Here is a 25,240-nt window from a genome sequence, read left to right as displayed (position 1 = left end):
CTTTAGGTTATTTCAGTGAATATAGCAAATGTGCGGTTTATTATCAAAAAAGTGCGTACAGTTGGGGACACTAGACTGACATTTCAGTTTTGATGGAATGAAGACAAAAAGATCTTTAATGTGTTCCCATTTCTCATTTGTTCTGTGAAATTTAATAGAGATACAAAGGATCGACTAGTTTATCCAATACATATGTGCTTAACATCAAAACAAAAGATGTTCCAAAGGTCTTAAATCACATGAAATCTATTTATCTATTAATAATGTCTATAGTTTTCCAAGGGTGGCTCTTGTGCAAAATCCTGAATTTGTACTTAAAGATCATTGAAAAATTGTCTTTTTAAGACAGATGATGAATATCACTCCCTGAAGACAACTACACAAAGCATTTATCACTTTGGCCATAACCCTTTAATTGATTCTCTTGTTTCTGCACCTAAAAGATCTGTCCCACGTTTTCTTTTTTTGCCATGGTACATTTACGATAGGACAGAGATACTTTTGTCCCATTCCTCCAATTACATTAACATTTCACACAGCTTGACAGTTACAAATAAAGAAAGAAAGTTGTATCCAATGGTCACTCTTTCCTCTACCCCCAAGTCTTAAAATGTTTACGGGTCCTAACTTCTTCTTATGACTTTCTTCAATGTGTAATTACTGTGAATGCACAGAAACATCAAGTAACCACTGTCATACTTTATTGACCACTGATGAGAGTTTAGTTATATAAAGACAGAACTACAGAGACCAAGAAGAAACAAATTGTATTCCAACAAGCGAATGACACAAGATGGCCCTTTTAGCTATGTTCCTATTACTCGTATAGTTCTCACAATAGGTCGTGGGTTGATCATTGTAAAAGAAACTTGATTAACAGTAGTAACTCACAACGACTAGCTTGAATCAGGGAAGACCATAGAGAGGTTCCGGCATTGTTTCTCTTTGTATCCTAGCATATATAACATTCCATGGGACATCAAACGAAGAAAAGACAGAAAAGACTTGGTATGAATTGAAAAAAACTTAAATAAAGACATACCAGTTGTCTTTTGCCCATTTACAGCCATCAGATTCTACTACATGTAAGCTGTAGGCATGTCTTGACTTCGGGGATAGATTCTCGAAACTGCATACACAAAGTCCACATAAAAAACATATAGATCATGATTTTTCAGAACTCAGCCAAATCTAAACTAAGAGTAAGCTACATCATATAAAAGATGAAAATTACCTTTGGTGGATTAGATTACCATGTATAGCAATCAATGAGCCTGCTTTCATTTCTATAGGCACAAAATCTTTCTGCTCGTAAGATGGGGATGGCTGATCAAAGGTTACACCATTTTCACCCCGGATAAACCTTCTAACTAGACCATCTGAAATGAAGTTGCGGATGAAAAAAGACTGTCTAGCTAAGCAAAAACTATGAAGATCAAAGAGAACACAAGTCAATAGAGGAAAAAAACCTACTCTTGTGAGATCCAGGAATTGCCCAAAGACAACCATTTACTGTTGTAGAATCTTCTAAAGCAATCCAGAGACCAGTACAACTCTGTGGATCCGTGTACACAAAAGAATTATCTTGGTGCGGCACAACTTCGCCTCCAATTCCAGGTTGCTAGTACAACCAATAGTCCAAATCATTAAATTGCATAGTGAAAGGTTCACACCAAGTAAGACCGAAAAGCTTAAAAAAACTCAATGTTCCAAAAGAGGTACGGATAATGACAAGGGTTTAGTGATGATCTGCCTACTCAACTGTTGAACATTTGCATATTCTATGAGAATCTCAGTTCCTAATTCTTAAGAACAGTCAGCATAAAGTGTGAACACATCGATTTACAGCAGCCAGCCATTTCCATTGATCAAAGTTTTAAAAGATACAAAGAAGAAACAAGCAAAAGTCTAGATGTACCTTGAAAATGTACATGGACTGCATGACTACTGGTCTCTTGTAACCTAAGGATGATACCAAACTTGAAAACTTTGACGAATATGTGAATTCCCTATACAATGGGTCGAGCTCATGCAGTGCTGCAACAACAAACATCTGTGAGCCGTACTTTCTCTACGCAGCAGGAAAATAATTTTATAAGTGAAAAGAAGAGATAGTTACCATGCCCAACTTTGTTTATAGAAAGCTCTTTCGGTTGCTTCAATATCCCATCATCACCAAAAGCTTTTTCTGAGATTCAAACACAAGACTATCTGAGCTTATAGATGTTTTACAAAAACACATGACGATATCAATTAACAATCAATCAAGAATATACGAGAGAGTTGCATCATCCTAAAAAAGTCATAATAAGAGATGACCAAAGATTCCCGTATCAAAAGAAGTGGCATAAGATTGCATTTTAAGGTTCATGTTCAATAGTATTAAACAAGAGATGAGACTTTAGTGGCATATTCAGAGCAAGTCTGTAAATTTAGGGATGAAGATATAACTAGTTACATTTATTACTTGTACAAATATCCAAAAACAGAGCATTTGCATACATACATCAACATCAAAACCGGCAAGAAGATAATCAAGATTACCTTCAAAGAAGAAGGAGATTTTCTCAGCGCTCTCAAAGAAGTAGTTATCGGTGGTCTGCTTCTACAATAATAACAACACCATCAGATTTTAAGCAGAACTCTTTTGGTCTATATTAGAAAAAGAACATAAGAAGATGATTCTTTTGGTATATATTAGAGAAATAAAAACCTGATTTTTAGTGGAGAAAATAGAGGATACAGAACAATCAAACTGATTGAGCAACTCATCCATCCTCTTCCTTAAGCCTCTAATCTCATCCTCACTCGCGAACGACTCGATTACCAAATACCCTTTTTATTGAATACGATAAATCATTAATTCACTTCTTCACTAATCAGAGATACCAGGGAAACAAAAACCAAACCTTGCGAATGAAAAAACTCGAGCTGATCTGGACTTAAACTTCCGGTGATTCCCATAACGCGGTGGTTCTCCTCCTCCGGTAATAGATTTCGTCGGGAAATTGACTTCGTGAACTTCAAAATCCTTTGTGTGTGGGGAAACGAATTTTATCTGATAACCCAAAAAAACAGAGAAGGTCAAAACACAAAAGACAACGAAAGGAAACAAATCTCCAATTAGTTGTGAGACCTTTTCCCCACGCGCGCGCACCATTCGTGGCGAAACATGCTTGTCCCACGTGCACAGAGGGACACTCTTACGTGCCTAAGTGGCGTGTGTTATGTAGGATCGTAACAAACTTATATTTTTTTTGAAGTTTAGGCTTAAAGCATATGAGTGAACTTAACGTATTCAGTTCTATCATCTTCACTAGATTCGAAAATTATACTCCAACAAGAACGAATCAGAGGAGCAAAAACAAAAAAGGAAGAATCAAATCAATATTGAAAATTATTTTATCAAATACACACAAGATTCAACTCGAAAGAATCATAAGAATATATGATGAAACAATCTAAAACCCCTATCTCAAAGAATTTAAACCCAAAAAAAAAAAACATAAGACAATGTCAGTCTCTAACCAAATCAATGTACAAAACTTTTCGGTCAGCTTCTTCTGTCCGTCTCTACATATCTCCTAACACAAAAAAGACTCTTGACGCCTGCGTTTATAAAATGTACAAAACGCAAACGCTTCAAACCGCAAAACACGCCCAAAAAAACAAATAACCAAAATCCAAATGCTGTCCTATTTTCTTTGCCCAGCAGCAGCTAGGGAATGAGTTAAAAACTTCAAATTTCGTCGCTCCTGTAGTCCTGTTAGATACGTCAGCTTCAATGTGTCAAAAGTATCAAACAAATGTCGTGGCTGTTACTCCTCTGCAAACCTTACTGGAGATAAATAGACGATTCAACGGCCCCTCCAAACGTGGTCTCCCTAAAATTCTGGGCAGGCTGAGTCACTAAGTCCTGTTTGACTTGAAAGAATTAGAATTACAAGGAATGAACACAGCCTTTAGCAGCGGATTCTGGAAGGCCGGTGATCAATAGTGTGCATTCAGGTGGCAGGAGGTGGTCTGGAATCTGTGGTTGTTGTTTTGTTCCTACGGGACATGCAGTCAGGACAAGGAAATGTGTAAATGGAGTCATTAGGACGTTTCAGCTCAAAACCCTTTGAGTCACTATGAGACCTCATGTTTAGCATCTGACGTTTAAAACTCCGCCATCTGCGCAATTAACAGAAACTACGTTTCAGCAATAAGTCATGACACAGAAACGGGGTTTCAGGTTTGCACTACACACAAAGCTCAGGAGAAACACTGGTATGGTAAGTAAAACGTGGAGCTTCGGTAGGGTTTACCGAAGATGTAGAGTAGAAGAAATAAGTACCCGATGTTGGGATTGTCAAAGAGGATTGCTAACTTTCGCTTGTCCGGTCTAATGGTCTTGGAATGTCCTCCAAACAAATATCTCCGATGACCCATGAGGAAATGAGGAAAGTTTCCACCTTGTGTAGTCACAAATACCTCACTGTGGAGACAGACAGTGTAATCTATTGCAGCCATTCTGGACGAGAAGTTCTAAACACAGAGTCTCAAGTCAGATATATTATTCATCACCAGGAATATACTCCAAAACGAACACCAGGAAAGAATCAAACCTTATATGGCGCAAGTTCCTCCTCTGATGCAAGCATCTCCTTAGTTTGTAAATTTGGGAACATCTCTAGTAGTGGGGCCATAGTTCTATTCGCATCATATATCTCACCAGATGCGAGGTAAATATATGTACTTTTGTTGAACCCCATTCCTCTAAGCATTAAACCCACCTGAAGAGTTTATAAGAAAAGTATAAGCAAAACAGAACAAGCCACACTATTGCTCACAAGAATTTGTGGAACTAATCTGACGGATGATTAACTAATGAAGATATCCGAGAGTGCTAATATATTGTAGATAGTATGAGCAGTGTCCAGAATCAAACGAATCGATACGCACCTCTAAAGGAGTTAAAGGGCATTTTCCGTTTTGCCTGATAGCACCAGGTCGAATAACACGGCCTGGTTTTGTGAATTTACCTTTCCATCCTCGTTCCCTTGCTGCAATCATATCATGTTTTTCTTGGTTACCACCATCAAATATGCAACAGGAGAAAGCTACCATGTCCTGCAACATGTAAATTTAGCCCATTACTTCTCTCACTTCATACACAAAGCTCTCCATTCAAAAATTTACAGCCATGATAAAGACCAGTGGGGATTCTTTAGATGTCTCTCCTGTACATGGAACAAACCTCTTCAAAACGCAGATGTACAGAAACGTACTTTGCACCATGGTTTGCACTTTGCTCTTTCATTCTCTTCACCAGTGTTTCTCCTAAAGTTAGTATGGGTTTCGAAAACCTCAGAGCTTCATAATTAGCTAAACATCTAAGCCTTTGGACAGGTTGAGGAGCATCAAACGAAAGTCTATTTGCAAATGGGGATATTCGTATAATCCTGTGCCATTCAAAGACAACAGTTCTTCAATCACTAAGTGCTGAGCAGATCCAAAACATATATTCCGCTAAATAAGGTGGTTTACGAACGAAACGTATTTAACTCTACCACATGAAAACAGTCTTCTAAAGAACAATTCGTAACTTACTTCTCCTCAAGTAGCTTCGGCAAGATCGAGTCTCGATAATATTGAATAGGTGACCATGCTTTAACTCTGAAGTTATAGACATTTGTCATGTTATAGTCAAAACGCTCCATTAGATATTCAGGAATTGTATCAACCACCCGCACATCATTTGCTAAGGTACTAACAAAGAACTCTTCATCATAGATATCCCCAAATTTACTGAAAGAAAACCCTCTGTCAGAAAGCAGTCTACAAAAGATGGCTTTGAGTTGAACAAACAATGGCAAAACCAGATGTTCAGAAGAAAGCAATCTAAAACCTTGGATCTCTCCATATGCTGTGATAGTGAAAGTTGGGAATTACTAGAGTTGCATTAAGATAGCCTGCCACAGCAACCGCATTGCATATCTAAGCATAACATGAGTAGAGATAAGTCAATAGCTACATAATCAAGATTGCTAGAATGATTGAGCAAAATGCATAGATTTTATGTCATAAAAGATCAACAAACCCACCGATGTCCGCTGCTGATTCAAGCCTCCGTTCGCCTCGACATATATGAAACCGTTTGACTCGGGTAAGTCTACAGATACAAAAAAAAAATCAAATACCCAATTAATCAATTACTGTATGATCCAACGAACAGGTAAAATATGAGCTACAGAAAGTACAGAGCACTTAGCCCATTTTAATTAAGGTGACAAAATATGCTACATATGAGAAGTATAAGTATGAAGAATTGACAAAAGAAATGTAATACCTCCAGTAGACTTGTTCACATACGGCTTCCATTCACCACCTTTATAGGAATGTTTCCAAATGGTTGAGATCTGAGATGATTACAATTCCATTGATGATACATACGAAAAAAATAGGAAAGCAGACTATACTAATATTCTCAACCCATCACTCAAACAGGCAAAGCAGCCACAGAACAAAAAGTAGCGATCGTGATACATGGAAGTATTTATAAATCAATCTAACAGTAGTTTCAAGGGTAAGGAAGAGAACCAAATAAGAACCTAGAAATCTAGGGGAAAACTTCTGGTCAATGCTCTTTCTCTCAATGTGTCTTTGTGCTTAAGTCGATAGAGAAACATGTATTAACAAGTAAATAGAGCTAAAACTAAAAATCAGAGTATCTTCCCGAGATAAGGAGAACCATCACCCCTATACAATGTTATGAGCTTGAATTCCTCTAGAGAAAGTTCAATCACTAAATCCGAAAGACTAATTTAGCTAAAGAGCAACGGGTCAGACTCATATCGTGATCCAATGATTCAGAGAAAATTGCAAAGCAGAGAATGGCGAGAATGACAATGTAGAGGGAGCTGAAAGAAAAGACTGACCGCATCAGCGGTGGAATTATCGGCGTCCATCTCAGGGCGGAGCTTAGCGTAAACCTGGGGGCTTTTGTAAACGGATCCAGGGGGAGGTCGACGCTGGATGATTGGAACAACGTCGAAGGAGACGGTTCCCATGTAAAGGAGCATACAAGAGATATAGATGAGAGGAGCGAACAGGAATATTCCCTGACGACGTAGAAGAACCGATAAGAGGATCCAGGAGAGGCGATGAGCGAGGGTGCGACTTGGCTGAACCGTAGGAAATCTACTACCGGCGGCGGCTTTAGAACGGCCGTGACGGTAACGAGGAGAACGGCGAGGAGACCCCGGAGGAGAAGGAGTAGTGTGGCCGCTTCCAGGCAGCCGATTCTTCGCTAGCATTTGAGAATAAAAACAAATCCACAGATCTCAATCCCTCCTATCTTTCGTCAACGCCTTTTACGTCATCCTTAATCCCGGCGGCGGCGGCGGGAGGTCGTGAAACGCAGCGAGGCGGCGATGTGAATCCCCGCGGCGGAGACGGCGGTTGCGAGATGAGAGAGATTCAAACGCCGGGAGAGAAAGTGTATTTTGTATTCCTGGTAAGCGGTGGAGGAGACGAAGCGTGATCAGTCACATGCCCCCATTACCCTTTTCTTCTCTCTTCCTTCCTTCGCCTTTTCTCTCTGTCTTTTTTATTTTGTTTCCCTTTTTTTTTTGTGTGTGTTACATTTCAAATTTTTATTTATTATGAAACCAATATACATATATTAAATATTCTGGATCAACAGATTTAGCTTAATCTCCATTATTTTATTTTATAATTAAAAAGCTAATTCAGTTTTTTTTAGTACTTTCACTAATTAATATATACTCTATGTTTGTTTTACGTTTTGATTTTATTCTTTTAAGATATGGAAAATATCCAACAACAACAACTCAACTATTTTTGTTTCGTCATGTTTTGTATTATCTTCTCTTACAACTAAACTTTATCTATCTACAATTGTGAAATTATATCTCTTTCAATTAAAAGAAGAAAACAAATCAACTATTAAATGTCTACAATTAAATTGGAAGATATCTTTATAAATCAATATTTTCCGAATTGATAGACATTAAATTATCAATCGTTGAAAACAAATATTTTATATTTAAATTATTTGAAAATTGGAGAAAAAATCCTAGAAAAAACAAAAACTATCTTTATCATCATCATGTACGTATAATCGTATATATTACTAGAATGAGCGTTTGTATTTTAAAACTCTAATAATATATGATGACAATTCACTAGTAAACATTTGGAAAAAAAAAAAAAAAATTCACTAGTAAACATTTAAAAACAAAAAAAAAAAAACTCAGAAGACAAAGCCAACACGACAAGCAATGTTGATTCCATACTCTCTAATCTCTATTGAGCTAATCTTGAAACAGCACGTGCTTTTGGTAAGGAATTAGGGTGTAATTATTTTTTTGATGACTATACATTAATAGTATATAATTTTCCAAGCATGATTGCTTCTTAACACAACAATGCACCCACATAAATTATGTGTTAGATTTCAAATATTTTTTCTAAAAAAACTTAAAATGTTGACTTGTGTGAGAGTTATAAGAAGGGATTTAGATGACCTCCGCTTGTAGAATGGCACCATGACCACACATATAAAAATATATGTAAATAAAGCTTAATCTGTATGTATGTGGGATTGGTATACTTATTCTAAAAATATGTAAAAGTAAAAGTAAAAATAAATAAATGGTGGTATGGTTATCATTGGTTTTGGAAATACTAAAGATTAGCTAAGGGAGTTACAATAATCATGTGAGTATTACTAGAAATTAGCCTGTGGCTGTGTTGCATGTGCAACTGAGATGCAGAGTGGTTGGCAACAGCGACATTATTATAATTTTTACTACATAAAAAGAAAAGATTCCCAAATTTAGTAAAATACTTGTATATGCCATTTCTCTATAGATTTTTTTTTCTTTTCCAATTAGGAATCATAACACTCCCCTAAATCTAATATGTAACCCACAAAACTTGCATGTTTAAGGTATTTTTTAAAAAACAATATATCAGAAGAATAATGTTTGCTTATTTTCCACTTCTCTAGTTTAATTAAAAAAAAAACAATGTTTTCTATTCAGAACTGATTTTTTACATTTTTTTGTGGTTATCATTGAAAGCCTAAAATTTTGTCGAAGAGAAATGAAGATTTTTTGGTAAGAAAAAGGAAGAATGTCGTCGTGTGATTGAGAGTTTAGTGACAGTTGCAAGTTGCTGTATATGAGAGCTCTGTCGTGTTTTGTAAATTTCGTCCTAAGTTACAAAACAAAACGATTCGACGACGATGGATATGTTCCACATCTTACTGTCACTTAAATCGTGTCATCTCTTTTGTTTCCTTTGGGGAATATATAAATGTAGAGAGCATTTTATTAGCTTATACGTGTATATCATATATGCACTAAATACAAAAACAAAATCACAAGACAAGGATTAGACATTAAGATAAAGACAGTTATAAATACCAAACCAAAGAAGGGACAATGATGATGAGAAATAACAAAAGTCTTCAACCACATTTGTCAAAATATTCAGTCTCTGGTAAAATTATTCTTCCTCTGAACTGAACACAAACGCCACGAGCTGAGACTCAGTCACTCATCAGAGACTTACTTATGTCTTCGTCCCGGAACAGATGATACCTAACCTACGTGTCCGTCATATATCACCAACACAAATTTATTTAGAGAACTATTCTCTTGGGATTGTTTTTGATCGATCCAGATTTTTTTGGGAATTGATGTAAACAAGTGTTGAGTTTTTTTATTTTTAGAGATCAAATCAATAGTATTGGGGTGATTAACGCAAATATCATAAAATTAAAGGGCTCCGTGTACGAACTCTCAGGAGGAAGAAGAACAGTGTCACCTTATTTAACCGAGACCGGTACTAATTTCCCTTCTCTATCCCGTGAACCGGATCCAACCGCTATCAGCTTACCGGAATTCAGCTGACATCACACCGGAAAATGATCACAAATCTCCGGCCAAAAACCAGGAGATCAAATCGTACAAGAACATGTATGGTGTTGTACTTGGGGGGAATTTTATATATTTTTTTGGGCCTATATCTGTCAAATTCTGTAATGGGCCTTAATTGACTTAGCCCATTAAGTTTTGTCATCGTTATTTTCGTAATTGACGAATCGGTGAGGAGTGACTTCGCATTGAGCTCGAGAGGAGAGGACACGGAGGAGAATGGCGAATCAAAGTACAGACACGCATCAACCGTCGAATATGCAGACTTACGGTGTTCCGATTTACGCCGCCGAATGGATCCCGGAGGTGTCTGTTAGATCTAAAATCATTATGGATCCGAAGAAATCCGAAGATGATGTTGATGAGTCGGAGTCTGAGTCGTCGTCTCGGAGCTGCATCGTTTTGTGTGGCGGAGGCGGAGAGGGACGAAGCGGAATCCCCAACGTCATCTTAATCTGTCGTGTTGATCTCGACACCAACTCTCTTTCCGAACAACCTGTAAGTCGGAACCGTTTCAACTTGTCTGAATCATAGCTTGGCCTACTTAGTGTGTAGCAGATCTTATGAATTTGCAAGGATTTCTATTTACTTGTTTAGATCCGTTACTTACGATATTTCAAATTTCAGTTGGGTAAGCTTGTTCTTGGCACTGATCTACCTTACCGGATGGCTGTTCATCCTCGAGAAGGTGGTCTTATTTGCGCGTTGCCTAACAGTTGCAGGTGAGCTATCTCTTTCGATTTCACTACTCGTTAGCTTTTTAATTTGTAGGTTCTTTTTGCTATTAGAATTGGGGGTTTACGTTTGAGAAGCGTATGCGTTTGAATTTTCTGTATACACATAGAGAATAATTATGTCTTTGGATTATATGGTTTGGAGTAGACAGAAAGTTCAAGGGGTGTGGTTAAAAGTGCTCTTCTCTTGATAAACAGACTGTTTGATTGGCCAAATATTATGAGCCCACGAGAGGATAATCAGACTACTGAAGAGTCAGAGGAAGTGATTAAAGAGTTAGAAGATGTTGGACAACAGTTGGCTCTAGCGTTCAATCCGGAGGGAACTGTGCTCGCTGCTGGTGCGGAGGTAAAAAAGACTCTTTTATGCAGCAATCTCTTTTAAATTAACAGATAAAGAAACTTTAGTGGTTCTTATGCATTTTGTTTTGATGCAGTACAGGATGGGACGTTGAGGGTTTTCGAATGGCCCAGCATGAAAACGTTGCTTAATGAGTCTCAGGCACATTCATCAGTCAAAAGCCTAACTTTCAGGTCTGCTTTCTCCTATCGAATGAGGATTTCTTTGCTATTTGGTTAGAGGTTTAGTCTCTTGATGAGAAAGGGATCGTCTTCGAACAGTGGTTGTAGACAGATATCCTGATGGTGAATATTTTTTGTTTACAGCGAAGATGGTAAATTCCTTGTATCCCTTGGAGGTCCACTTTGTCGGGTTTGGGAGGTGAATGCTTCTACTGCTGTTGCCAGTCTATCAAAAGAGAAGGTCAGTTGGGTTTTGCTCTTAGTATCTTTTAACTTTATATACAAACTTCCAACACTATTGTATTGGATGGATCTGATGAGTTTAAATACTGGAATGCAGGACGAGATGTTTGCCTCATGTAGATTTTCTGTAGACAGTGCAGGCAATGAAGTTCTTTACATTGCTGCAAACACTGGTAAAACTTATATTCTGGCAGTGCAAGAACATAGAGCTTTAAATTTGTCTTTTTGTCACTGCTAACAACTGAGGATTGATTTCTTTTTTGTAGAACGTGGTGGGAGTATTATAACATGCGATACAACATCATGGAAACGAAAAGACTCAAAGCTTATAAAGAACAACTCTATATCAGCCTTTAATGTCTCTGCTGATGGAAAATTGCTTGCAATGTAAGTTTACTTCTCACTTTTGGAACCAGCAGATAAAAGTGATACTAGTTTTTTTAGTAGTCGTGAATTTTTCTAAACGCAGAGGAACCCTTGAAGGAGATGTTATGATACTTGATTCGACGAGAAAGCAAACTAAACAAAATGTCAAGAAAGCGCATCTTGGTTTGGTCACAGCACTGACTTTCTCACCTGATTCAAGGTTTCTCTCTATACATTAAGGCCCAAGTCTATACTTAAGAGCTATCGAGTCAATGGTTCCAAAACAAGCAAATAGATATAAAAATTTTGAAGTTTGAATTTGGGTTTGCTTTTGCAGGTGCTTAGTGTCAGTTTCTTTAGACTCAAGGGCAAGGCTAACTGTTATTGAAGCAAAGGGTGAAAAACGTACGTATATTTACGGTATCTTCTCTTGGAACTTGTCCATTTTTTTTTCCAATCAGAAACCTAAAACTGTGGATTTTGATGATGAAATTGCAGCTGGAACAAGGTGGTGGATACTTGCAATATTGTTCGTGTTCCTATACGTGGTTGCATATTATTTTTTGAAGGCAAAGGGGATCATACCTTGAAAAGGCCTTTTGAGTGTTACCCCACCAGACGATACAGCGGAGGGGCTTGTAACCAAACAAATATCATACGCTCTTTGAGTTAGGCTTTTGGCGTTTGTTTTTGACAAAGTCTCAGGGATTCTTCAATTTTTACCCGATACTTGCATGGTTTTATATCATAAAAAAATGTAAACTAACACTGATACAGTAAACATAGTGAAAAGACAATATTATGAATTAATAAGTATAAGACCCTTTTGTGTCCAATCAATCCTCATCGAACTTAAAACATAAGATAAGAATGTCGTGACTTATAGTGAACTTTCATGGCTAACGTGTATGTTTTTTTCATACTAAATAATGATAGTTACATGTCCGAAAGACTCGGTAAGCAAAAAAGAAGAGCTTTTTGGGTATATTTACAGTAATATTGGATATCCCCACAGGTTAGCATTTGACTTTTCTTCTGTTGATTAGATTATTTGGTGAAAGCAAATAAAGATACCCGAGAAAATATTTTAATTATTGGCGCTTCCTTTGGTAGAGAGAGTAACCAACGAGCGCAGACATCAAAAATGTCCATAGTACCTGTTTCCACCATATTTGTTACTTTTCATCAATCATATACCCCAAAAACAAGAAATAAAGATGTTGCGACTAGTCTATTAACACGATGAAATGATACCGTATTGATGGTGTGCCAACGTTCGAGTCGTTTAATTCTTGACTGCATATCTTCCAAAATGTTGTCTATGGAAGAACCATCTCTTCTTGGTGATGATTCCGAGACACTGTTACTACTTCCCTATTTTAGATGTAAGACAATCAAACGGCAATGAGAACCAATTCTGATACATTGAAACTCGAATGCGAGAAGAGGATTAAAGAGACTTCTGGTTACCTGAGATTGTATGAATTCCACTAGTTCTTGCAACCGTGCTGCTTGCTGTGTATGGATTCCACTTGAACTTCTCTGCACTGGTGGCAATCTTTCCAACACTATTTGAAGGTAACTCTTCATTCACGAAAACAACAAAACGGAATAAATATTGATTGTGTATTATATATGTAAAATGAAGATCAAGAACAAAAGGTGTTTCGAAATGGAACCTTTGTTGTGTATGAACCATCCAGTTTGAGAGCTGAACCAGCAGCTGTCACAGCTTCTTTGTTTGCGCCTTTGATCTGTATGTAAGGACTTGGCACATCTTGAAGATGATCAACCTCAATAAGAATCTTCAAAATAAAATAGACAATCGGTATTCCAATCTCAAGAAGCTTGTTTTGAATATTTAACTAAGAGCAATGCATCTTCACCTTTCCGTCTTGGTAAATGAACGCAGAGGCTTCGATATACGCCACTGCTTGATACCTGAAACCAGAATAGAGAACATATATTAGCATCTGAAAAATCTGAATGGATAAATATTGTTACTACTGAAACGCCGAAAACTGTTGAAGAAAAAAGAACTTGTTTGATTTTTTGCTCACCCGAGATTAAGAAGACCTGCCACAGTACTTACGCTAATGTCAAAATCTACTTTGGGCTGGATGATGAAGTTACCTTCCCTGATTGGCTGTGACACGTACGAAGATTCATGAGACATAAGAAAAAGAACTAATGAGTCCTATAATTAACAAAGAATTTATGAATTTGCATATATGAAAATCAAACCTCGCGTATAAGCACTGCAAACCTGCCCTCACATATTCTTACGCGTATGCAGTCACTATCTGACAACTGACCATTTGCAGGAAGCCCAGATAGCCTTAGATATATATCAATAAAATTCTGAACGGAACTGCAGAATTTTGTCGAATCAAGGATGCTGAGGATATCCTGGTATGGAACCTTATCATATCAACCACATGACGAGTTGTGAGTGTTTCTGTACATTATGGAAAGCTCAGGATGTAATTTTAAATCTTACTTGTTTATTGCTCTTCAAAACAAACAAAGAGCTCTCAGGAGAGAGAACTGGATCAAAATCATTCCGAATCTTAACCTGTGATATTGGGAAAACTGTTAGCACGCACACAAAGATCATATACATACTCATATGTCAAATCCTGTCCGGTTGAGTACATTTATTTAAAATTGGGATTTTTTCTTTTTCACAAGCTAAACTGTGATCACAAACGAGTAGCAAACAGTAACAGATTGAAGGAAAATTTGCAGAGAACGAGACTAGTAGGTGAAATCTAGAGTCTCAGGTGTACTCACGTGTGCATGCACTAGATGCGGCTCGATGTGTTGCTGGAACATTGGAAATACGGTCATCATTATCTCATTCTGAGACATGAAACACCCCACTCGACTTTTATCCCTCTGGACTCTAGAGATAAGATGTGAATGAACACCTCCCACCTGGTTTATGAAGAGAAATAGAAATCAATATGTTCTTGATAAGAAAAGAATAATGAATGGAAGAAAAGGAACAATAAAGCAGAAATGATCTTACAACAGCAACCCAAAGGTCTAAAGATTGTCTGATTTCTGGATGCAATGCATAAACCCCCTCGAAGATGATCTGAGAAAATGATGTGATATTGAAAATCATCAACAACTACGGTGAGATAATCACCATATAATATGTGAAGAGTATGATCACTAACCACACCACACTCTTCTGGAACTTCTAGTTCCTTGAAGCCACATCTGGTGCCAGTCTCCAAGTCAAATATAGGCAGTTTGGTTCTTCGACTGTTCGTTATGTCAGCAATATTCTACAAGTGAAGTAGAGAGAGATTTAATTCTAATAAAACTAATCCAAAGACTGACAGACAACTCTATTTCACAAACCAAAGCGTTACCTTTGAGAGCAAAGGCAAATCAAGGGAACTAAAGTCGTCATGCTTAAAATCTTTGACTTGTTCAGACTTGAAGTAACTTTCGAGGGAAACCACTTCACAACCAACTATATTGGCCATTTTATGAGCCAAGCTAGTCTTACCAGACCCACTAGGACCGCCTACAGTGAAATCAGGGTGAAAAATATAGAGAATAGGAAATAACATTTCGGCTAAACTAAAATGACACAAACAGCGAACAAGCAATTTTACCTATTCCAACAATAACAGGGGGTCCCTTATTCTCCAGCAGTGCCTGATAATTCGAGCAAAAGAACCCTTACTAAGTGAACAAGTGCAAGAAAAAACAACTTTTTAAAAGATTTCTCCTATCTTCTTGCAACCCCATTACCTGTATCGCTTGAACGGAAAGTAGCAACCCTCTGTCCAAGTCGTATGAATCAGGCATAGGAACAAGCCGCATATTATCCCTGAAAGAGGAATCTGTGGCTGCTTGATGAGAAAGCCTAGGCATAAATGCAACGATAATACTACTGAAATACATTTCATAGACGATGAAACTAAGAGGGTAAAAATATCAAATGGAAAACTCATCAATCTTCAAAAAAGACGGACATACCTACAACAGAGCTTACTGATTGAGGTGGGTCATAAGAGGTGAAATGCCAAGTTGCTACCATTGGTTCCATTTGGGATTTGGTAGGAGATCGAGTCCAAGGCTGCGACAAATCCTCAAGGCGGGTAACAATGTTTGGGGTAGTTCGAATAGGTTTTGGTGCAACAATTTGCTTCTCTTGGTTGGTGATTACAGGAGACGGTTGCAAAAGTGGAGGTGTGTTCAAGCGTGGTACACCTGCAACATGGGTAAGCTTGCAGAACTTAATATTCTGTTGCACTGCAGAGCGTAAGGAAGGATAAAAATGGAAACAAACATGATATATCCAATTCACTGACCTTTACTTTCAAGAATGAGTTCCAGGTATGATTTGGTGATCCAGGGCCCAGTGATGCCCATTCTCAGAGCTTCAGCTCCCACACTCTATGCAAAAAGATCTATTAAAACATTTATATCAAACGGGATACTAAATAAGCTAGATCCTCATTACTGATAGAGGGGAAAGAAACAGTTAAGAAAACGTGTATTATTGTCTCTTTTGCATTGACGATCAAAATGTACTTGTTCTTAGCGATAATTTTGGGTTATTACCTTCCTATCTGTCCCTCTCAGTACCAGGAAAGTCTCGCTAAGTGTATCGATCGTTTCACGTGACAGGGACAAATTACCATAACTGATAGCAGTTGAAGCTCGCTTATAACTCACAACAACATTGTAGCCTAAAGCTAGCAACCCTCCAAGTGTCATGCGTCCAACCTGCTAGACATTGGAAATTAAGTCACAGAGAGAAGGATAAGTAGGAAATATAAAGTTGCCCCCCATCTTGACCAGATTCCATAAATATAGGCATGCCTCTTCAGTAGAGAATATAAGAAATTAACAAAATCTGGGAAAATACTGGACCAGGAACCAAAACAGTAAAGTTAAACATAACCCCATTCATACTGTTATCTTCCACCGAGGATAAAACGCTAGAACCTCATATTCCAGAAAAAATTACAGACCTAGAAAGAAGGATATACCAAATTATAATTGGAAACTTGGCAATTCAGTAATAACTCACCTCAAACTCAGCTTTCGGACGGATAATGAAATGCTTGTCGACAATCCTTTGATCTCCAAGGGACAGATAGTACCTTATACCAGCTTGACGAACTTTTATCCAGTCATTTATCCGTGCCTCTTCACTTGCAGAAGGAGGTCTAAGGTACATCTCAATAAAACTAAAAGCAGCACCAAAGGAACCAAGTCAGCATGCATATGAAGATCCAGTAAAAAGCTTAAACCATTCACATATACTAGAACAATCCTGCTTACTTATCCTTCTGCACATCACTTTCTTGAGCAAATGAAGTTACTATCTGTTACATGAATTAGTTAAGTGGCAAACATTAGTAAATAAATCAAGGTCAGGAAAGGAAAGCACAATAACTGGAAGAAACTACAGACCTCACTTTTGCATTTCAATTTGTAAATGGCTTCTCGAAAAGATGAAACAAAACTATTGTTGATTCTGATCTGCACAGTCCCAACAAACAGAGAAGTCAAACTTCTGTGAACACTTAAATGGAGAAAGAAAAGAAGAAAAACCAACCTGTGCATGATGGAGATCGGGCTCAATGTGCTTTCTAAACAATGGGAAGATGCTGTCGATAAGGTAATCAAGGGAACAGGAATCTCCAATATCATAACGGACTTTAGAGAGAAGGCTAAAATGAACTCCCCCAACCTAATCACAGAGAGAATAAACAATATCATATTCACGGAATGTTGTTGTTTTACATTAGCTACACCAATAACTGCTGTGGAAGTAAAAACCTTACCACTGCAACCCGGATATCCAGCAAGGAACGCAATCTTGAATGGAGAGCATATGTTCCATCAACAATAACCTTACACAATAAACCACAACGAATAAAGCATAACAGCCACAGCAAAACCATATAGTCAGAATCAGATTATCGACTTACCACTCCAGAAGAGGATGTCTTCACCATCTTGGAATCTAAACGCCTCTTTTGCTGGAAATCAAAAACCGGAACAAGAGTATCTTTTCCTTTGATCAAATCCTATTTATAGAAAGGGCCAAGTTAGTCAACCTCAGTCATTTCATTTCTACAGAACAATACAAACAATTAAGAAACCTCTTGAAATCTGAGAAAAGACAAAAAAAAGTACCTCCAAATTCTGGACTAATGCATCAAAATCTAAAGTTTCCAATTCATTTCCATCGTCCAAGCTGTCTCGGTAATCCTCCATGGAAATAACAGTACAGCCAATTACAGATGCAACTTTCTCTGCCAAGCTTCGTGCACCCAAACAAACAAAAGAAGATGAAATCGAGCATGACTCTTGAGAAAGAAAAAATGGACATAAGAAGATGGAGTACCTAGATTTACCAGAGCCGCTAGGTCCACCAATACCAACAGTAACAATGCCGTCCTTCTTCTCTCTAAGTTCTTGAATGGACTTAACCAACAGGTAGTAGCCATGATCGAAACCCTAATCATACCAAAAACACAGTAATCAACGGACCTCCATGTTCTCCTACTTTCTAGAAATTTCGAAAGAGAGAAGCGTACCACATGAAGAGGAAGAGATTGAAGGATCGAAGAAGAGGAAGTAGAAGGTTGCTGCTGGAAGAAATCTCGTCCTCCCTCTTGGAATACTCGCTGAACAACCTCGTCGTCCATCGGCAACTCTCGCGATGATCTCGATAAAGCAGTCAAGTCGGGGGGAAAAAACGATTCCGATGAACCCGAGGATCGATAAAAGAAAAGGGAAGATCGAGAGGGAAGAAGAAGTGTGTTTGGGGTATTAAGAAAGGATCGAACAAACAAAAAATAAAAAAATCAGGAATCAAAAGTGAAACGATGAGAAACAATTTTGTAATTAAAAAGCAACAAAGAAAAAAAAAACAGAGACAGTTCTCAACTTCTCTTTTGTTTTTGTTTTTTCTTTTTAAATTTATTTATCTAATTTTTAAATATTGATGGTGAAATTAAGGAGAAGAACACTTTGCTTGCAAGCATGATGAAGTCCCTCTCTCCCGCTTGTTCTTCCCCGTCCGTCTCAACTCTCTTTGCAGTTTGCACCCAACCAACCCAAAAAAAAAAACTATAACTAAATTTAACTCTCTGTTTATATTTTTTAATTAATTAATTATTTCTTAAGCTTGTTTTCAATGGTTGACAAAAATAAAAAGGTATATTTCTGTCGATATAAATTTAATTATTTGCTAGTGCCTGGCAAGAGCAATATAATAAAACTCTTATTGTATTTGTATATATATTTTTAGGAGATTTTTATAATTATTGGTTTTCACTCTTCTGCAAAATGAAAACGGGTATTGAAAAGCTTTGAATTTGCAGAACAAAGTAAATAAATATGTAAGAAGTCATTTTCCTGTGTGAAATACTTAAATCAACATTCAATAAGCTAAGCTAATAAGTATAATTAGTTTCTACCAAAAGAAAAAAAGCTAAGTATAATTAATAGCTATTTTCGATGAAATTGGTCGTTTAAGACTTAAGAAATCAGCCCAAAATAGAATTGAAGATATTGAAAAAACTGGCCCATATATGACTTTTATTAGTATTATCAGTCAATGTCCTAAGGCCCATTAGCTATAACTCTACAGCAATTATGTCAACTTGAAAAAAAGAAAAAAAGAATGAACTTTTGAAATTGATGATAGAGAAATCATAGAGTAGGTAGGTAGGCATAAGGCATATATCTACGTTAGGGAGTTGAATGTGGGATAGATAAGTTGGGAAATAAATGGTAGCACTCATCAGAATCTTAATTACTAATCGTGGCCTCATCACCTAACGATGTGACGTGGGCATTCAGGCAAAACCAGACCCTTTTAGGCTTTTACGTCAGTATGATTCCCACAGTTGCATGATTCGGGGACTTAATCCTGATCGTCTATGATTACTTGATTAGCGTGGGTAGGATTCAAAGCACTCGTGAATCTAAAGAAACATTATGACTGAGCCATAACGTGTATTTCTTTCACCTTGTATACGCAGGAGAACTCATCTATAAATTCAAAGTCACGATACGATAAAATACTGACCTAAAAACATGACTCTACAAATACGACTTATAAATTTTTTTGTAGAGTATCCTGACGTAAGAAGTTGTGGTGTTTGCAAATGACACACCACCACCGGTCCGGAGATAGACTATCTTTGAAGCTGTACTCACAAACTTATTCTAATTCTCAGACACAAAACGTCTACGGATTATTGGCTTTAATTTGATTAACTCTCCTTATCTCATGTTCCGTACGCTTTCTCCCGTCGTTATTATAATAAACAATCATTTTCAAGTTTGGTCAACTGATTAGGGAATGTAAGTTGATTTTGCAAATAAATTTTATACGACTCAGCAAGACGCAATTGTTTTTCTCATTTAATTTAATAAATTAAATGATGAAAACTATATAATTAGTAAAGATATCTGACTTTTGGCAAAGATTATTAATTTCCATATAAGTTGACTTTAGATGTGAAATATAAAACAACAGAAAATATTAGTATATAGTATTATCAGATTATATTCAAAATTAAAATTAAGCGGAATTGTGAAATGCAAATTTACTGTATTCATAAAAGAAAATTATACGACATTTCATAGTAGTTGACGGGAAGGGGGAAATAACAAAAGTTATCTAGTACCATACCAGTATATATTGATGTTAGCTGTCTGCTGAGTATGATAATATGATCTCGTACTTTCGATTGATCCTATATAATATACCTATCATATGTTAATATGTATAGTTCTGATTAATTGATGAGTATGTTACTACAATACTACGTACGATCTCTTACTTGGATCATATACAACATACGATTCTATATATTTGGCATTGGGATAAATGCGTTTAAGTTATGATGGCTCTTTAATTTAGTTGGATCGGGTTGGCTCAGAACTTCAAAAACCATCGATCTCTAAATGCATGAAACTCAGAGATGGGTGTGAGTATACTTTATGCCTGTGTCTGAGCTTGGTAATCGGTAGAAGAATGATTTTGTTCTACCTTAGCTTTTTTGTTCTGTTCACGAATGTGTATCATTCTACCTTTTAGAGAGTTAACGTATCTCACAATATTGTTCATGTACATGTCCACCGTTAATATTGAATGGATTGTTTTCTTTTACTAAAAGATGAAAAGAAGAAACTACCCAAGCCAAGTGTATATGTAGTTGACGTGTTGTTACGTGGAAAGTTAACGACCGTGATTATATTATACAACAAATTAATTAACAGCGACAATGTAATATAATGTAAACGGTGACGGCCCACTGGAGTAATGAAGGGACAAAGCCAGCAAACACAAAACGCATTATACCAACTTGAGTCCTGAGCACCTACTACACACCGGCACAAAAACGCAGCGTTTTACAAGGATATTGGACGATGGTCAACAATGGTGGGAGCTAGTGACTCGGACACCTCTGCAGCACAACAGAGAGACTTTCCTGGAGAGTTCTCTCAAAATATATTGAGAAACGAAGTCGTATCAAAGATTCAAGTAGAGTAGATGAAAAAGACAGAAGAGGCAAACGAGCCGTGTCTTCCATAACTCGAGCACATATATATAAAGTATAAACGTATCTTATCTGTTTTTTTTTTTTTGAATTATTCCGTGAAATTTGGCACTCGAGGATAAGATAAGGTATGGCTCGCATTTTTAGGTATTTGTTTAATCTCTTTTCCTATTCCATCTTCATTTTCTAATTTGTTACTATATATTAGTTATTAGTTATTACAGTCATTTTTAAAGCCCATTTCTGTTTTTTAATCCTCCATCTCATTCTCCCTGTCAGATTATATCAGCAAAAAAAAAGTTCTTTTCAGGATTTTTATTTTTTTGTCTTATCTAACTTTTATTTAATCTGAGACAACTTGTAAGAAGGTATTTTCCCCATAATTAAAAGGTGTTTAATGTACGAATTAAGAGTAATCGGCAAAAACTGAAATGAGCTGTTTTGTCTTGAAGCGGATTTTATTATATAAAAGCGTGTGCCCCCCGTGCTTTTTATTTTACATCAGACATATCCGTCAATCTATCTATTTTCTTCGTCTGCAGCTTCGTGGAAATAAAATTTCTTCAAAGGTAATCTAAAAGGTCTGTCCTTTCTCTTTTTTTCATTTTCTTGGTAAAATTAGGGTTGTCCCTTGTGCTGAAATTAGAGCAATTGATCTAGGTATTGCGTTACTGATGTTTTCAGCGTTGGTTTTGATCTAATGATTTGTAAATTTTTGGATCTAGGGATTTTTAGCTTAAAAGAAAGTTCTTTTTGTTCTTTGTTGATGAATTAAATGATGAAATGTTGTTGTTAGCAGTGAAAAAAAATCAAGATGTTGGAGAAGGAGTTTTTCACGGAGTACGGTGAAGCAAGCCAATATCAGATCCAAGAAGTGGTGGGCAAAGGAAGCTACGGAGTTGTTGCTTCAGCGGAATGTCCTCACACGGGTGGCAAAGTGGCCATCAAGAAGATGACCAATGTGTTTGAACATGTCTCTGACGCTATCCGTATCCTCAGAGAGATCAAGCTTCTCAGGCTTCTCCGACATCCTGATATCGTCGAGATCAAACATATCATGCTCCCTCCTTGCCGCAAGGAGTTCAAAGACATCTATGTTGTTTTTGAGTTGATGGAGTCTGATCTTCACCACGTTCTTAAGGTAAATGACGACCTCACTCCTCAGCATCATCAATTCTTCTTGTACCAACTTCTTCGTGGCTTAAAATTCATGCACTCAGGTAAGGTTTCTTGGTTCCCTCTCTCTTTAACTGTGTCCTTTTTTTTTTTTTTTGCTCTTTCACTGTTCCCTCTTGACATTTTGTGGCCTTTCTGTGAATTTTTTTGTATCGTAATCTTTTGGCTCCTTTTGTTTCTTTGTGTCTTATAGCTCATGTGTTCCATAGAGATCTGAAGCCTAAGAACATCCTCGCTAATGCTGATTGCAAAATCAAGATCTGTGATTTAGGACTTGCTCGTGTCTCCTTCACTGACTCCCCTTCTGCCGTTTTCTGGACTGTATGTATCTTTCTATCTCTGTCAGAGTTGTGTCCCAATTCATATGTTTATGTAAATATGCTTACTCAGTTTGAGTTTATTGTTCTTTAACTGAGAGGTATGTTTGTCGTAAAGCATTCCATTTGAAATGGTTCGATACTTTTGCTCAATCTTGTCATTCGCTTTTGTAAGGACTATGTTGCTACAAGATGGTACCGTGCGCCAGAGCTCTGTGGTTCCTTCTATTCTAATGTAAAGTTCTGAAATCCTTATGTCTTGTTCCGTTTCCATATGAAACCTTAATCATAATGTGATGTGTGAGCTTATGGAACTGATATGTTTGTGCAGTATACTCCGGCAATTGACATGTGGAGCGTTGGCTGCATATTTGCCGAGATGCTAACTGGAAAACCCTTGTTTCCTGGCAAAAACGTTGTGCACCAGCTAGAGCTCGTCACTGATCTGCTTGGAACACCGTCGCCGATAACTCTATCCAGGGTTTGTTTTGTTTTTATTTTTCCCGGAAGCTAACTAAGTCCCAATACAGAGGCTTCTCTCTCCCAGATAGACTTGCTTTGGGTGCAAGTGTTTTTTAGTTTTGTGTGTCATCAAGTTGTTTATAATGAATCTGTAGATTCGGAATGAGAAGGCTAGAAAGTATTTGGGTAACATGAGGAGAAAGGATCCTGTTCCTTTCACCCATAAATTCCCCAATATCGATCCTGTGGCGCTGAAGTTGCTTCAGCGTTTGATCGCTTTTGACCCTAAGGACCGTCCCTCTGCAGAAGAGGTAAGAGGAAAACAGCCTGAAAAATGTTATCTGTTTTTGTTTTCTTACATTCATTTTCATGATTCTTGATGCTTTTGTTTTCTTCTTTCCTCAGGCATTGGCTGATCCGTATTTTCAAGGATTGGCAAATGTGGACTATGAACCCTCGAGGCAACCTATCTCGAAACTCGAGTTTGAGTTCGAAAGGAGGAAATTAACTCGGGATGATGTGAGGGAGCTCATGTACCGAGAGGTAAATAAGAACCTGTCAAGGATATATATGCCTAAGAGAATGAAAATTTATTTGGAGTTTTTGGCATCTCTCAAAACTCTCTTTGGTCTCTCTGTGTGTATGAGACAGATTTTGGAGTATCATCCACAGATGTTGCATGAGTATTTACAAGGAGAAGAGAACGTTAACTCTCATTTTCTATACCCGAGGTTTGACTCAATTTCCCAATAAACCTGGCTCAGTTAATAAAAATAACTTTTGTCTGATCTTTGTGAATCGATCTCGACTCCAGCGGAGTTGATCAAATCAAACAAGAGTTTGCCCGACTCGAAGAACACGACGATGATGAAGAGGAACATAACTCTCCACCACATCAGAGAAAGTACACGTCACTCCCTAGGTGAGTTAGTTACTTCTTGAAACTGAACCACCATGATGAGTATAAGCGAATCAGGCTATTCTAAATTTCTAACCCTGTTGTGGGTTTTGTTGCAGAGAACGGGTGTGCTCATCAGAAGATGAAGGTTCTGATTCGGTTCATACCCAGTCGTCTTCGTCTTTAGTGGTGGTTACACCTCCACAGACTCCAAACACAGCAACTGGCTTATCGTCACAGAAGACAACACAAGTAGACAAAGCAGCAGCAACACCGGTAAAACGGTCTGCATGTCTAATGAGGAGTGATAGTATCTGTGCTTCCAGATGTGTGGGTGTCTCCTCCGCAGTGTCTTAGTCAGAAAAATTGATTCTCAAGTTGTTAGCAGCAAACCATTGATTGTGTTCTGCCTATTGTATGATGATGTGGTGTCTCTCTGAGTTGTCCATGTAACTCTCTTCTTCTTCATTGCTCTCTCTCTCTCTCTCTCTCTCAGTCTCGCTTGTTCTCTGTCATATTGGAATCTCTCGTGTTGTAATGGTTTCTCTTGGAACTTGAAATTCATATATTTATTTACTTACTCTGTAGAATCATGCAGTATGTATTATCATCAACCCATTCATCTGCCTAATGCTAGATTTTGATGTCTACACTAACGCTAGCAGGAGATCACTTGTCTGAAAAACCTTACATAATCAAATCTATGCAAAATGTATCATGTCTTCTTAAATTAACAAAGAAACTAGAAACGAGATGATAACCATAAAAAAAAGTTCATCTATCTAAAAGAAACTATAGTAATGTCATAATCTTCATAAGAAATGATTAATGAGTATTTTCAAGATTCAACGTTGATTAACATTTTTTCAAACTTAATTATGATTTGATGAATCCATTTAAAAAAAAAAAAAACCAATAAAATTAGCCATACATGGAAAACACAAGTTAATTTAGTTGTTAAATAAGTAATTTAATTGAAGATTTAAGAGAAATTAAACCCTCAAGACTCGAACTTTAA

At 37.2% G+C, this 25,240-nt stretch overlaps 5 protein-coding genes across 9 annotated transcripts; 2 read left to right on the top strand and 3 right to left on the bottom strand.

The window, feature by feature from the left end:
* Positions 1-677: 677 nt before the first annotated feature.
* Positions 678-3,070, bottom strand: LOC17886344 (phytanoyl-CoA dioxygenase). 2 transcript variants are annotated; one of them, XM_023782655.1, is made up of 9 exons: positions 2,910-3,070; positions 2,714-2,835; positions 2,545-2,599; positions 2,120-2,188; positions 1,919-2,037; positions 1,474-1,621; positions 1,235-1,379; positions 1,043-1,129; positions 678-952 (listed from the first exon to the last, which is right to left on the bottom strand). In XM_023782655.1, exons 1-9 carry the CDS (start codon positions 2,962-2,964, stop codon positions 907-909), a joined length of 846 nt encoding a protein of 281 aa, XP_023638423.1. In that variant the 5' UTR covers positions 2,965-3,070; the 3' UTR covers positions 678-906. The 2 variants fall into 2 exon arrangements, with proteins under 2 accessions (XP_023638423.1, XP_006291538.2); XM_006291476.2 differs by having other exon boundaries at positions 2,545-2,605; positions 2,910-3,068.
* Positions 3,071-3,370: 300 nt separating this feature from the next.
* LOC17885648 (protein ESMERALDA 1) lies at positions 3,371-7,609 on the bottom strand. Its single transcript, XM_006290765.2, has 10 exons — positions 6,921-7,609; positions 6,332-6,401; positions 6,087-6,154; positions 5,891-5,979; positions 5,593-5,790; positions 5,240-5,444; positions 4,945-5,112; positions 4,608-4,775; positions 4,337-4,527; positions 3,371-4,173 (listed from the first exon to the last, which is right to left on the bottom strand). Exons 1-10 carry the CDS (start codon positions 7,296-7,298, stop codon positions 4,005-4,007), a joined length of 1,704 nt encoding a protein of 567 aa, XP_006290827.1. The 5' UTR covers positions 7,299-7,609; the 3' UTR covers positions 3,371-4,004.
* A 2,518-nt stretch (positions 7,610-10,127) lies between these two features.
* Positions 10,128-12,578, top strand: LOC17885530 (SEC12-like protein 2). Its single transcript, XM_023783529.1, has 10 exons — positions 10,128-10,445; positions 10,575-10,669; positions 10,880-11,030; positions 11,124-11,215; positions 11,348-11,444; positions 11,544-11,619; positions 11,713-11,833; positions 11,916-12,032; positions 12,150-12,217; positions 12,311-12,578. Exons 1-10 carry the CDS (start codon positions 10,167-10,169, stop codon positions 12,400-12,402), a joined length of 1,188 nt encoding a protein of 395 aa, XP_023639297.1. The 5' UTR covers positions 10,128-10,166; the 3' UTR covers positions 12,403-12,578.
* A 114-nt stretch (positions 12,579-12,692) lies between these two features.
* Positions 12,693-18,744, bottom strand: LOC17885014. Of its 3 annotated transcripts, none has more exons than XM_023783525.1 (26): positions 18,391-18,744; positions 18,198-18,310; positions 17,987-18,113; positions 17,779-17,877; positions 17,632-17,700; positions 17,403-17,537; positions 17,258-17,326; positions 17,126-17,169; positions 16,872-17,031; positions 16,400-16,567; positions 16,147-16,231; positions 15,812-16,045; positions 15,584-15,675; positions 15,445-15,487; positions 15,196-15,353; positions 14,998-15,108; positions 14,844-14,912; positions 14,606-14,749; positions 14,313-14,387; positions 14,057-14,233; positions 13,873-13,958; positions 13,699-13,753; positions 13,492-13,617; positions 13,283-13,396; positions 13,067-13,186; positions 12,693-12,969 (listed from the first exon to the last, which is right to left on the bottom strand). In XM_023783525.1, exons 1-26 carry the CDS (start codon positions 18,499-18,501, stop codon positions 12,904-12,906), a joined length of 2,850 nt encoding a protein of 949 aa, XP_023639293.1. In that variant the 5' UTR covers positions 18,502-18,744; the 3' UTR covers positions 12,693-12,903. The 3 variants fall into 3 exon arrangements, with proteins under 3 accessions (XP_023639293.1, XP_023639295.1, XP_023639294.1); XM_023783527.1 differs by having other exon boundaries at positions 14,057-14,221; XM_023783526.1 differs by having other exon boundaries at positions 16,400-16,564.
* Positions 18,745-21,853: 3,109 nt separating this feature from the next.
* LOC17885559 (mitogen-activated protein kinase 17) lies at positions 21,854-24,850 on the top strand. Of its 2 annotated transcripts, none has more exons than XM_006290938.2 (10): positions 21,854-21,938; positions 22,169-22,589; positions 22,739-22,866; positions 23,038-23,097; positions 23,194-23,343; positions 23,480-23,635; positions 23,730-23,867; positions 23,976-24,055; positions 24,139-24,246; positions 24,342-24,850. In XM_006290938.2, the coding sequence occupies exons 2-10, from the start codon at positions 22,184-22,186 to the stop codon at positions 24,577-24,579; spliced, it is 1,464 nt and encodes a 487-aa protein (XP_006291000.1). In that variant the 5' UTR covers positions 21,854-21,938; positions 22,169-22,183; the 3' UTR covers positions 24,580-24,850. The 2 variants fall into 2 exon arrangements, with proteins under 2 accessions (XP_006291000.1, XP_023639296.1); XM_023783528.1 differs by having other exon boundaries at positions 21,857-21,950.
* Positions 24,851-25,240: the final 390 nt, after the last annotated feature.

This window comes from Capsella rubella, unplaced genomic scaffold, assembly GCF_000375325.1.
Source record: "Capsella rubella cultivar Monte Gargano unplaced genomic scaffold, Caprub1_0 scaffold_5, whole genome shotgun sequence".
NCBI classification, from domain to species: Eukaryota; Viridiplantae; Streptophyta; class Magnoliopsida; order Brassicales; family Brassicaceae; genus Capsella; species Capsella rubella.
This window is presented reverse-complemented; position numbering and strand designations above follow the sequence as displayed.